The sequence below is a fragment of the Mastigoproctus giganteus genome, chromosome 7 (genome assembly GCF_048544385.1).
Source record: "Mastigoproctus giganteus isolate SK-2022 chromosome 7, ASM4854438v1, whole genome shotgun sequence".
NCBI classification, from domain to species: domain Eukaryota; kingdom Metazoa; phylum Arthropoda; class Arachnida; order Uropygi; family Thelyphonidae; genus Mastigoproctus; species Mastigoproctus giganteus.
This window is the reverse complement of record NC_143581.1, coordinates 102,607,376-102,621,520: the sequence shown is the minus strand read 5'-3', so window position 1 is coordinate 102,621,520 and position 14,145 is coordinate 102,607,376. Positions and strand designations below refer to the sequence as shown.

At 38.7% G+C, this 14,145-nt stretch overlaps 1 protein-coding gene across 4 annotated transcripts in view; it reads right to left on the bottom strand.

Annotated features, from left to right (window-relative positions):
• Nucleotides 1-1,384: 1,384 nt before the first annotated feature.
• Nucleotides 1,385-14,145, bottom strand: part of Marf1 (meiosis regulator and mRNA stability factor 1-like protein) — a 1,146,796-nt gene continuing 1,134,035 nt past the window's right edge. For all 4 annotated transcript variants that reach the window (XM_090377798.1, XM_090377799.1, XM_090377800.1 and 1 more), the window contains one exon: nucleotides 1,385-2,211. In XM_090377798.1, coding sequence (XP_090233924.1) covers nucleotides 1,487-2,211 — 725 coding nt within the window. In that variant the 3' untranslated portion in view covers nucleotides 1,385-1,486. The remainder of the gene's footprint in view (nucleotides 2,212-14,145) is intronic.

The following is a 14,145-nucleotide window of genomic DNA, read 5'->3' as shown; positions in this document are numbered from 1 at the left end:
GACCCCTACACCTCCTGCAAGTTTGTCGCACTGGTAGTGAATCACCCTGTATATGCCTCTACTAATGCACTACTATTCTCATTTTTACTTTCCCTCTGGTTATGTCACACCAAACTGGCTCTGCAATGGCCACTTATGTCAACTGGATGCATTTCCTGACTAAGATCATAACCCTTCCCCCCTCCTATCCCGTCTGTCCTTTCTGTATACATTGTACTCATCATATCCAAATTCTGCATTGCTTATATGTGAGTGATATTACATCTCTGATATCCCAACAATGTCTGCATTTGATGTCATGACCAGCACTTCAAATTCATCAAATTTCTTTACTATGCTCCTAGCACTGATTTAGATGAAAGTATATGTGTACTTGTTCTTACTCTTAGGTATCCTAACCAAATGTATTTACTTGTTTCATGATGAATCCCAGCATTCTTTGAAATCTCCAGCACTTTGCTTTCAAGGCTGCTGCTTGTTCCAATAGAAGCAGTGTAAGAATCACTTCCATTTCTGCCTGTAGCTATTAGTCTGTGTTTTGAACACAATGCTGTTACATATAGACTAATAAGTTCAGCTTTTTTCTGGTATACTGCTGCTTAATTTTCAAAACTTTAGCAATCACCTTAACTGAAATAAATACATGTAAATTAGAAATTACGATAAATTTCAACTTTTTTATACATGCCATATAATAATAAAAATAAAAGTATACAGCAATTAAAATTGTTGATCAAAATTTTATGGAAATGAGATCACCTTGAAACACTGCCAAAAGTTTTCAAACCAGGAAACTGATCGTTGCCAGCTGGATTATTATGGTAACTATAAAGCTGCATAATAATAATAATCTATATGTGGTAATAAAACAAAATATCAGAATTTGTCTTTTCTGAACAGTGCAAGGAATAACACTGTTAACAGTATAGAAGATTTTTTATTTTGACAATACCATTGATCACTGAATTTACAACAGATCAAAGTTTGTACAATGAAATCCATTCTTTCTCTACAAAAGAAATTATTTTTCAATATATTACAGATTCATTACATCAGATTTTGATATGTACACAAAATGTTACCCTTGCAATATTAAACTGCAGTTGTGTCTATTTGTAAAAATTTTATTTTCTGAAATAATTAAATTTCAGTGAAGTTCAGTTACTCTCATTTTTATGCATGCTTCACTTTTTTAAGTTAAAAAATTTTAAGGCAAAAAAGGAACTAATATTAGCATATGTTTGTGAGAATGGTTTTAATAATACTGCTGTAGTAATGTACCTGCTGGAACAGAAAAGAACAAGCGGATGGCCAAAAAATTTCATTTAAAATTTGTAAGCTTGTGCAGTTAAAAAAATTAAACTAAAATTAGTAGTTTCTAAATATGTGGAATTCCAGTTAAATATATAAATACCAAACTGTCTTTTATGCATAATTAAATAATGAAACCTCAAATTTAAATAACATGGGAAGTCATTTGTCAGAACTAAGGCTGGGAATTAAGAGGCACAGAGAAGTGAGCTGCTATTCTGCTCCGAGTACGTATACGACCAGATCTCGTGGGTGTACTTTGTGTGCTAGGAAATCGTCCTTCACTGCTGTCGAATGACCGATTTCCTACACTGGTAAGATCTTCATATGAAACAGAATCGGGTCTAATTTTTTGCTCTGCAGCTTGCGTCATGTTTGTTATTAATAAAGAGGATGGCATATACATAAAAGTTGATTTTTCTAATATATTATATGATAATGTTGGCTTAATTTGAAATCCTTGAGAAGTAGATGGAAATGCTGGAATAGAACATTCTGATGTTACACTACAAGATGCTAATGACAAAGTTCCTTGAAAAGTTGAGTTTGATGGTGATGTTCCACTAGAGTCTCTGGCTACAACATTAATGCTGCTTACTTCAGAATCACTGTGAACAGTTTTCTCTGCAGGCAAAATAGATGGATGAATCTGGTTCAAAAGTAGGCTCGCTACTGAAGGATGTTCATGGTGGCTAGAAGATGGCACCAATGGCATGGATTTTGTTCCACTGGCATGGGATAATGGTAGTGATAAATGTGATTGATCAGAAGTTGAAATTAATGTCCTTAAAATGCAATCTGCATTCCGATATGATGAAGTCAGTGCATTTGAAGTACTCAGAGTTACAGGAAAGTTCTGATTCATAGAAAATGGATTTTCATTGTCATTGACAGCAAACTCTGCAAAACAGAAAGAGAGGGCAATTATATAGAGGTTGCCTGAACAATTTAAACGATTTATCTGTAAGTTAAATTTTATGATTAAATGTTTAAGGTTCATAAACATTTTTAAATAATATGTCTAATGCTTTTAATAAGCTATATAATCCACCAGGTGGCCACTTTATTAGTTCCATGAACTAATAGTGTGTTAGACTTCTGTTGGCCCAAATTACTGCTCGGACACAATGTCATGTGTAGTCGACAATGTGCTGAAAAGTGATGAGGAATATGGGACCATTCGTGTATAAGTGTCCTTAATTCCTGGAATGATGCGGATAGAGGATCTATTTGATCCACAATGGTGTTAGGATATGCACTTGTATTTATGATGCCCTCCAGTTGGATAAGGGGACCATGGGGTATGCCATGAAAATGTGCATTGCATCATCCCCCTCTAGCAGCCTGTACTGTAGGAACACAACAGATTAGTTCCCAGTACTGTCTCCATGTGCTCTCTTCCACAGGCACTGAAAAGTAAATTGGGACTTCTTTCAGTTCTTAGTGTTCCTGACACCAAAGTGGGAGATCTTCATGGAAGCCACAGTCAGATCAGTGGCTTCATGAAGGTCTCCCACTCTCGCAGTGCATTCTTTGTGCAATATGGGTACTAATACCCTGATTTTTTGTGTGAATGCAAGGTTGACTGTCCACTTTTTGTTGAAGACTACATTTGATAATCTACTCTACTGCAGACGCCAAACACCTTGCTCTGTCTCCTTACATTTTAAGCCAGTTATCTGTTCGAGAACATTTCCTAGGCATTTTTTCCATTTTTTTAAGGGCTCGAATAACACTAGTCTTTGAACACTTCACAAGTAGAGCCACCCTATCTATTGTAGCAACCGTTAAACACTTACAAACAATCATACCGTTTTGGAAGTTCATGAGATCCTGTCTATGCCTAGAAAAGTGATTTGGGTACTATTTAGGTCATACAGTTTATGGCACTCACATTCCTACTAATCACGCAATCTATGCAAAAATATGTGACCTGAAGAAGTTTTCAACCTCTCTGATTCACATTTTTATATAGACTGTTGCACACAAACCAAAACTCCATGGTACTCAAGAGGCCAGGCAGTGTAGTTTTTTAGTTTTATATGAATGATACCTCATGTTACACAATAGAGTAGATGTCTAGGATACAATAGCCTGAAACTTCAAAACATTTTTGCAATTCATATGTTTTGCTGATGAGAACACAAAGGCACTTAGTAGTATTTATTGCTTATCCAACAATTGGCTAATTTTTGCAGCCTCAAGTTGGTCTTGGTTCTTACAGAAAAATATTGTCTAATGCTTGATTTTCCTAATTACAACATTAATGCTGCTTACTTCAGAATCACTGTGAACAGTTTTCTCTGCAGGCAAAATAGATGAATGAATCTGGTTCAAAAGTAGGCTCGCTACTGAAGGATGTTCATGGTGGTAAAACAAAGCATTGATTGGAATAATGCAGGTGTAAATATATTTTGTTTTTGTTATCATACTTTTATACAAAAGTGTCAAAAAGTGCAGAAAATTTTTTAATAAGCATTGTATGTATTCAAAATTGGTTTTGGCCAGTAAAAAGATTTAATACTCATTCCCAATTAATCAGAAAATATGTATGGCATTAGCCACATAAACCCAAAAATATTTTTGAACATCAAATTTCATCTATTCACTTGTTTGACTGTTAGAGCTGAACTGAATGGGGAAGACAGTGTGAAAATAATGACGGACTGCAAAGGGTTAAAGGTATTCACAGTAGCTCCTCTGTATATTCCTCCTAGCTATGCCATCTTTGCAGTTAATAGAGGCCAAACTATCAGAATACTCTTCTCTGAAAATAAAGCTTATGTCTTTACCTTTCATAACTGCAATATTGAAATTGCAGTATTATTGTATGTTATGCAATAGTGAAAGTCATTGTCCAGTTTCTATAAGCCTTTTGTGTTGTCAGCAATAGTTGTCCTATGCAGAATTTCAAACTCACTCATTTTATTGAAAACACTCCTGAAATGCTATAGATGGGGTTCAGATCAGTGCTTTCTAGAGGCTCTTCAAGACCCTGCATGACATTTACTGATGTCACACTCTTCAAATATATGTATGTTACTCAGCACTGAAACTCTCAATATCACTCAACAGAAGTGTTTCTTTCATTTTGCCAATTGACAAATTCCAGAAATCTTGATTAGTTATTGTACAGAAAGTAAAAATGCAGGACAAAGTTAAGCGTAGTCTTGATAATTAGATGCATGTGTAAAAAACATGAATTCAAAATTAGCACAAATCTCTCATGTCCATTAATTGAAGCATACACTCATTACACTTTATGACTGCATATGCAGTTATTATGCTCTCTCACTTTGCATCATGTAAGAGAGTCTGGCTGGCATATAATTGTTGAAGTGCAAGAGTTAATTTGACATTCTGTTACTGTCAGCCAAAAGTAATAATGGAGATAATTATTCAAATAACAGGATAAAAAAAACATCTAAAACGTTTTATTTAAAAAAATATTTAAAGTATTTGTTTTTAATATAAAATAATGGATTTTTCAAAGTAGTATTCATAAAAGATTGAAAAATAAAGACGGTGTCAAAAATTGAATAATTTTCCATTATTTCTTGATTTTAAAGTTATCAATAAGGTAACTTTTTATCCAATTAAGTTATTACATGTGCTATATTGCACATGTCTATAATGGTGACTACAATTATCTTAGTTTTTTTAAATTGCTTCCAGTGGGATCAACTGAAAATTTCAAATGGAAGGCATTCAGAGAAGTAATCATAGAAGCTTTTTTTAATAACAACTAAGAGACAGTAAAAGTTTAGACCTAAACTTGTACTGTCTCTTAGTTGTTATAAAAACAGTACAAGTTTAGACCTAAGTGGATGTCAGGCATGCTGATGAGACTAGTGGCAGAGAAGAAATATGGGGGGAAGGAGATTAATTATAAATTGGCAGGGGACATGGACTCTTACAGAAAGTATAAACTAGTCTACAATCAAGTCATTAAGGGGCTTAGGCCAGCTAAGCCAGATGAGAAATTCTTGGCTACAAGTGAAAACTAGCAACGAATTCTTTCCATATGCTAACACTAGAAGAAAAGGGATGAACCAGCATGTATGAGTGGTATAACTATTGATGATCATGTCCAGGTTGCTGACAAAGTGAATAAATATTTTTAATGGATAAAGGGATGGTTTACTGGCAGAAGACAGAGGTGTTGAGTAACATACCAATTAAGGTACGTTATTCTGGTATTACTGCTATTGACTATTGTTATTAGTGGAGTTTCTCAGGACTTAGTGGGCCCCATATTGTTTACTCATAGTGTTGGGAAAGCTAACTGTAGCTCAATATTTGTTTTAATACTGACTGTGTATAGCTGTGCATAACGGACTGCAATGAATAGGCTGCATGTATCTCTCTGATGTTTATATAGCAAGATTGTTTCCTCCACGCTGGAAATAATTATCATGGTAAAGTAAATACGTTTGTCATGATAGCCTTATCATAGTAGTCTCTTAGAATATGTTGCCAATATTCAAAGCGTCTCCGTAGCCAGGTGGGCAGGAGCAGCAGTGCGTAGCACACGCTTCTTGATCAGACCGGGGTTCGAGCCCATGACCACCAAATACGGAGGATGCGGAAAGGTCAGGACATGACCACCGCATATTCCCGGAGAAATATGGTCTTAGTTGCTAATGCTCCTAAAAACCAAATAACAACAACAGCCACTATTCAATCCTCAATATGATATAACATTTTGCAATCTTATTCCAGCTTGTTTATTCATTAGTATTAGCAGAGGAATATGATGCAAGAAAGCAAACTTATGCAGCTCAGCCAAAAAAAAAAAAAAAAAACCCGTTCCCATTGCACCCATCCGTTTGTTCCAAATACCTGTCCAGCTCAGCCTTAAATTTATTTAGGCTATCAACTTCCACAACAACAGATGGAAGTCTGTTCCACCAATAAACTACCCGCTGGCTAAAGGCAAACTTCCACACATCTATCCTACAACTGTCTTTCCTCAATCTGAATTTATGCCCTCTCAGGTGATTATTCCGAGCTAGAGGAAGCATCCCATCGGCATTGAGCATGCTCAAACCATTCAAGGCTTTATACACCTCTATCAGATCACCTCGCCGATGATTAGCCTCCAGAAACTGTAATTTGCAAAACTTAAGCCTTTCTTCGTAAGAGCAACCGTTTGTTCCATTCACTAATCTTGCTGCCCTTCTCTGTACTCGTTCCAACAACTCTACATTCTTCTTAAAATGAGGCCTCCAGACCTTTAAACACTACTCAAGGTGTGGCCTGATCAGTGACTTATAGAAGGGGATAATCACCTCCTCATTCCTGCTAGAAAAATTCCTGCATACCATTGACAAGACACCTATTCTTGACATTGACATGAGCTACTCTTGCAGACCGCCTGCACTGCTCAGAAAACTTCATATCTGCCTGCACAATTACGCTCAGGTCCTTTTTGTTCTCTACCACTGTCAATGAAGTACCACAGAGTTGATACTTTACTCTGGGGTTACTGCTTCCCACATGTAGTACTCTACATTTGTCAACGTTAAACTTCATTTGCCACCTCTCAGCCCATCTGCTAAACTTTTCTAGATCCTGTTGCAGCAGCGTACTGTCATTAGTATCATCAACAACCCTGCCAAATTTGCACATTAAGCCTGATATACCATCATCAATACCATTTATAAATACAAAAAACAATAATAGACCCAACACTGAACCCTGAGGGACTCCACTAATAACATTAGTTCACGAAGACCAGTGTTCATTGATTACCACTCTCTGTCTTCTCCCACTCAACCATCTTTTTATCCATAGCAGCAATTTGCCTCCACACTGCTCCAATTGTTACAGCAGTCTTCCATGTGCAACAGTATCAAAAGCCTTTCTAAGATCCAAATATATGATATCAAAGTTATTCCCGGCATCCAGTTCCTTTGTGACCACATCATAGTATCCAATCAAACTGGTCAGACAAGACTTCCCCTTAACAAAACTATGCTGTGTCCAAGCTATAACTGAAGTCTTGTCTAAATGATCCTGCAGTGCTTCTTTAACCAGTGCCTCATAGGGCAGTCATATATGGTGAGGCATTGAGTCCATTAGTTCATGAAAGCATTCTACAGGTATTTCTATCAATGCTTGCTGCACCACTGTCCAAAATTCCATTGCATTCTTGGGTGGAAGATCCAAAGCTCGAAAGGGCCTTTCCACAGCATCCCAAAAATGCTCCACAGGGTTCATGTCCTGTAAATGGGGAGGCCATTCCATGGTGGTAAAATCTGTGGAATGCTTTTCGAACCATGTTCTAGTCACTACAGCTCTGTGGGGAGGCGCATTGTCCTGCTGGAAGAGTCCATTGCCCTGTAACCTGGACTGTTCAGAGATGCGTCTAGACGTACCAGAGGTCCCAACGTGTGCCAGTTGAACACACACACCAGACTATTACTGACAGTCCACCTGCTTGAACTGTTCCTTGTTGATGATTGCATAGCTCCATGCAGTTTCCACTAGATATGCACCCTCCCATCTGCTCGAAACAACTCAAAACGGGACTCATTGGAGACCAGCAGTCATCCACTCATCCAAGGTCCAGTGCCAATGTTCTTTTGCCCAGTTGAGGCATAGAGTCCTGTGTCATGGTGTTAGCAATGGGACTCTGGTGGGTCAACAGCTCCCATAACCTACTGTGGCTAATGCTTGCCTGATGGTCTTGGTGAAGGTGTCTCTGGCACCTCTCTCGTTGAAGTTAGTGGTGATTTGTGTCAATGTTGCTCTCCGGTTGGCTGAAACAATGCGAGACAGATGTCGACGGCCATGTTTATCCACCACCTTTCTCCACCCAGTGTGCTGTCCATGATGAGATGTTATTCAGGAAATGCCGTAATCCCAATACATTCTTGATGCTGTTGAACGGGGATAGTGCAATTTCTGTACCACCTCCACAATAAAGTGAACCATGATTGGGCACCCACTATCAACCCTCTTTCAAAGTCTGTTAACTCACAACATTTATCCATACTGACATCGAATTACCATCTACGTGAATGCAGTTAACCTATGTACCTGCGAAGTGGTGGGTTCATCCACTGGTGAGAGGGGTGACAGCATCACATTTCCCAGGAACCAGGTATCCCATGAATTCTGTCCTTTTAGTGTACAACTGTTATTAACTAAATATATTACTATTAAAGTGAGAGGATTTTATATATTAATTTAATAATAAAGATAGGTAAGTGTGAGTGTGCCTTGTTAATGGACATTTCAATCTACCCCCCCCCCACCTTTACTGACTGGAGAAAGTTGAGGGGAACCACCTTAGGGAATACAACTAATTAATCAATTAGATGGCTTATCTACATCAACATATTACGGAGAGTACTAGGGATAAAATACTATTGATCTGATCATCACCTGCACCACAGACAGTATCATACGATTGAGAGTGTTGAAACCTTTAGCAGGGAGTAACCATGGTGAATGATGATGAGCAGCAAGGTCTTGGTATTTAATGGGGCAGTGACTTCAATCTCAAGAAAAGGAATTAAGACAGTCTAAGATGATTCGTGGCCTGGTTTCAACTAGTATAGACAGTGTATGGTGAGTGAACAGAGGAGAATTATTGAATATGAATGCTGCCATCATGGAAGCCACATATCCATATATAATTATATTATTAAGAAAATATGGCATGAGGATGTTGCTAAAAGAGAAGTAACTGGCTAGTTTAATATACACCGGGTCATTACAAATTAAGTTTCCATATTCAGGGGACCCTAGTATCAAAATGGTTAGAGTTAGCGCTGTGAAAATCAGTGGGCATGTCATTATTATTATCATCAGCTATATGGTGCAAGGAAGTCTGAGATTATGCTGCAGCCAAAAAAAAAAAAAAAATTGCCGAGTTATCCTGAGAGAGAAAGAGAAGTAGAAGGGAATCACCAAGAAGAAGAAGAAGAAGAATGATGATATCCAGCTCAGGACCCTGGGTGTGCCAAGCCCATACTCACCAGATGTGAGTATGGGCTCGGCACTTTTTTATTATTTATTTTATTTATTTTTTTGGCTGGTGCAGCATAAGCCATAGGCTTCCTTACACCATGTAGCCATTGCTAATACTAATACCTCTGTTAAAGACTCATGGATCTATTTGCCTCCTCGGCTAAAGATAAAGCTACCTTACTAGCATCCTCCTTTTCTTCTAATTCTTGTATTGATGAAGTAAACTATCCCTATCCCTATCATTCCAGTATGCTCCATTCAGTGCCCCTATGCTCTTCCACAAAAATGTTAGAGGAATTTTGAACAAACTTGATGTCAAGAAAGCTCCATATCCTGATGATGTTTTACTCCATTTGTTCTCAAGATCTGTGCTCTTCAGCTTATTCTTGTTCTGTTTCACCTTTTTTCACTTTCTTATTCCACTGGCATATTTTGTTTCTGCTTAAGAAATTTGCTCTATCCAGCCAGTTCCTAAAAAAGGATGACAGATCTCTCTCTCTCCCATCCAATTATCATTCTATTGCACTTACCTCTACTCTTTCCAGGAAAGGAGAAATCCATTAATCGTCATCTCCTAAACTATCTTGAAAGCTTTGATCTGATCAACGATCGTAAATAGGGGTTCTGTCAGTGTTGATTCATCAATGATATATTGGCTTATGTTACCCATCTATGGACAAATTCAATAGAAAAGTTTGGTGAAACTTAAGAAGTTGCCCTTGACATTTTTAAGGCTTTGGATTGTGTTTGGCATTAAGGTCTTCTAAATAAGCTTCCATCTTATGGACTGCTGACCGTTTTTTGCAATAGGGTATCCAGTCTTCTCTATGACTGCTCGAGCAGTTGTTGTTAGATGGCTCTCTGCCTTCTGACTTTTCTACTATTGCTGGTGTTCCCCAAGGTTTAGTTCTTTCTTCCACTATTTCTTTTGTATATTAATGACCTTCTTTCACTGACTGGAAATCTTATCCATAGTTTTGCAGATGACAGCACATTGCATTTAACCTCAAATTTGAAAAACCTGCACAAACTGCTTTACATTCTCGAATACTGACCACAAATTCTTAAAATGCTAATCTCCAGGTAATTCTCCAATGGACCAAAGATAATTTAGTTAATTTCAATCCTTTTAAAACTTAGTCTTGTCTTATAACTCATAAAAAGGAGTCTACTGCTCTTGTGCTTATCTTTAACGACTCTCAGATCTCTCAACAAAATCGCATTCTGGCTCCCCTCCCTGATTTTATTCTCTCTTGGCATAAGCACATGATGATTACTGCTTCCTCTGTATATAAAAAAACAGGGTAAGTTCTGGGCTTTTTTTCATTTATAAGATTGTGGGTGATGGGATATTTGTAAGAGATTCCAAGCTTTATTTTTTCTCATTTCTGTTGAGTTGCACTCATTATTCCAACGGCACGCATATGTCGTCTCATGGATATTTGTGGAATTGCAGCTTCTGATTTATTATGTGCTAAACCACCATCTATAGAATGTAAAATGACAACTTGCTCATCTAATGCAGCCAGATGCATAATTCATGGAGAAATTCTTTTTGAAATTTTCACTTTATTCATCATTCAGAGCTGTATCATCTGTTTATATTCTACAAATCACAGAAAAATGATCATATTTAGTAGGTCTTCAATAATTGCCCATTCAAAAAGTGATACAGGATTGATGAACAAAGAAGGATATGTCGATGGCTCAGCTTATGCTGTGGGAACTAAGTGTGAGCTCCATTACTTAGGAGTGTGAGGTTCTGTTGGTACAGCAGTTTTTATATCACACAGAGTGGTCCTTGAGGTTGTCACAGACATTCTCTCAGATATGCCAGACAAGCTGTTCTTGCTACCTGGGAGTCTAAAACGGTGATGGAACTGATATTCGGGTGACACTCAAGTCAATTGGACCCAATTTCGGTGAAGTCCGGACGGTCTATGACAGCCAAATCCTCTGCTTGCACCTTCACGATGGTGGGACTGTTAGTAATCCTGGGTATAACCTTCATGCACAAGTACATGGTGGGTGACCACCCAGGTGTGAACCAACGTAAGCAGGGGTCGAGGTGTGGCGCCCACACCACATGGAGGAACGCCGCCCCTCTATGTTACCAGGCAGTACTAGGTGGTAGATGACTCTCATCAACCGGTGAAATACCACCACTTTGCTTATTGGAGGCTTGAAGTGGTGGAACCCATGTTTAGTCTCTAGAGCTAAGTTCCGGCCAACCCTTCCCTATCTCTTCCATCATGCAGTATGATTGATGATTTTTGAGGTTATGATGAATGTCGTGGCGAGATCCAATATTCCTTACATTTCGAGGGTACAGCTCTAAAACGGTGTTCGCAGGCCGGCTGCTAGATAGTACACCGGACCAACCCTATTGGTAACTCTCTAGGAGGCTTCCGGATCAGCTAGTGTATAATCTTGCTACCTCTACTCTGCCAGATAGTGACTGGAGGGAGTCCGAGTAGTGTGTATGCGGGGAGCATTGTCGAGGCCATGTTATGTCAAGGATCTGGGTATATTCTTACCACATGTACGCCATATCCAAAAATTTCATTACTTAATACAGCATGTCCCACCCACTTTTTCTTACTATTGAATACACCATGAATTGTCAAAATAATAGAGCAAGCTTATCTGCGAAAAGATCTAAACCCCCAAGGACTTCCTAATTCATTTCACAAATATACGTGGTCTCAATTCCAATCTCAACGATGTCCATTTCCACTTGCAGTCTTCCAAACCCCATGTACTTTTTCTAACTGAATCTCAGTTATCAGTTGATTCAACTACTGCTCATCTCAGATGTCCAAATTATTTGCTGTATGATTCCTTTCGCCTCAAAGGTGGTACTTGTGCATATGTCCGTTCTGATATTCCCTGTCAGAGACTTGGCAATTTGGAATCTCCTCTCTTTGATCTTCTCTGGCTTAAAATCTCTCTACCTCATTGTGTAAAATTCATCTGTTGTCTCTACCGTTCTCCCAACTCCACTAATCACTTGAAGCTCTTTGACTTCCTCTCTTTGCAACTTGATTTTCTCCATTCCAACTTTCCTAACAGTGAGGTAATTTTCCTTGGTGATTTCAACGTTCACAACTCCAGCTGGCTTCCGTTTTCTAGTCACACCGACCCAGCAGGTCGAGATGCTGAGGCTTTTGCAATTACTAATGACCTAGCACAGATTGTTCATTTACATACAAGAATACCGGACAATCCTAATCATACAGCCAATACGCTTGATCTTTTTCTCACAAACAACCCTTCTAAGTACAAGGTTGAAGTGAGAGGTCCTTTAGGCACTTCAGATCACAACTTGGTGATTGTCTCTTCTCTAATGGAACCTTTATCTCATGGCTATTCCCAACCTCGTATTGTTTGGCATTACAAGAATGCAAAATGGGATGACCTGCTAGACTTCTTTTCTTCTTTTCCTTGGTCTGATTACTGTTTCAAAACTTCTGATGTCAATGTTTGCTCAGATCGTGTCAGTGAAATTATTCTTGCAGGAATGGAATCCTTTATCCCACACTCCACTTTAAAATCTCGTCCTTTATCTAAACCTTGGTTTTCCAATAAATGTGCTAAGGCTGTCCAAGAGAAGAATGTTGCATATCGTAATTGGCTTGTTTCTAATTCTTCAGTTTCATTTTCTGCCTACACCAAAGCTCGCAACAATTGTAAAGCAGTTATTAATCAGTCCAAACTAGAGTTTGAACAGGCTAAGAGTAGAAAACTTGCTTCTTGCCCTAATGGTAGCCGAGCATTCTGGTCTCTTGCCAAAGCTATTGGCCGCAACTTTTGCCCATCTCTGCTCCCACCTCTGTCCAAACCAGATGGTTCTGTTGTCACTTCAGCCAAGGATAAAGCTGACCTGCTAGCATCCCATTTTTCTTCGAGCTCATGTATTAATGATCTTGGTAAAACACCTCCCACCATTCCTAACACGCTCCATTCAATGCCTCCTGTGGTCTTCCGTCAAAAGGATATCAAAAGGATTTTGACGAATCTTGATGCTAAGAAAGCTCCAGGTCCTGATGGTATTTCTCCACTTGTTCTCAAAACCTGTGCTCCTGAACTTACTCCTATTCTTTGCCGCCTTTTTTCACTTTCTTATTCCAAAGGTGTTTTTCCTTCTGTTTGGAAATTTGCTCATATCCAGCCAGTTCCTAAAAAGGGTGACAAATCCCTCCCATCCAATTATCGTCCCATTGCAATTACTTCTACTCTTTCTAAAGTAATGGAGAAATCAATTAACTGCCAACTCTTAAACTACCTAGAAACCTTCCGTCTGATCAACGATCGCCAGTATGGATTCTGTCAGTGTCGATCCACTGGTGATATTCTGGCTTATGTTACCCATTTATGGACTAATTCAATGTTGTTGTTGTTTGGTTTTTAGGAGCATTAGCAACTAAGGCCATATTGCTCCGGGATATGCGGTGGTCATTCCCTGACCTTTCCGCATCCTCCATATTTGGTGGCGACGGGCTCGAACCCCGGTCTAATCAAGAAGCGTGTGCTATGCACTGCTGCTCCTTCCCACCTGGCTACGGAGGCGCCTTCTCTACTAATTCAATGGAAATGTTCGGTGAAACACAAGTAGTTGCTCTTGACATCTCAAAGGCTTTTGATCGTGTTTGGCATAAAGGTCATCTAAACAAGCTTCCATCTTATGGTTTGCCAACTGTTTTTAGTAATTGGTTATCCGGTTTTCTCTCTGATCGCTCACTGAGGGTGATGGTAGATGGCTCTCTGTCTTCTAACTTCTCCACTAATGCCGGTGTCCCCCAAGGTTCAGTTCTTTCCCCCACTCTTTTCCTCTTGTATATTAATGACCTTCTT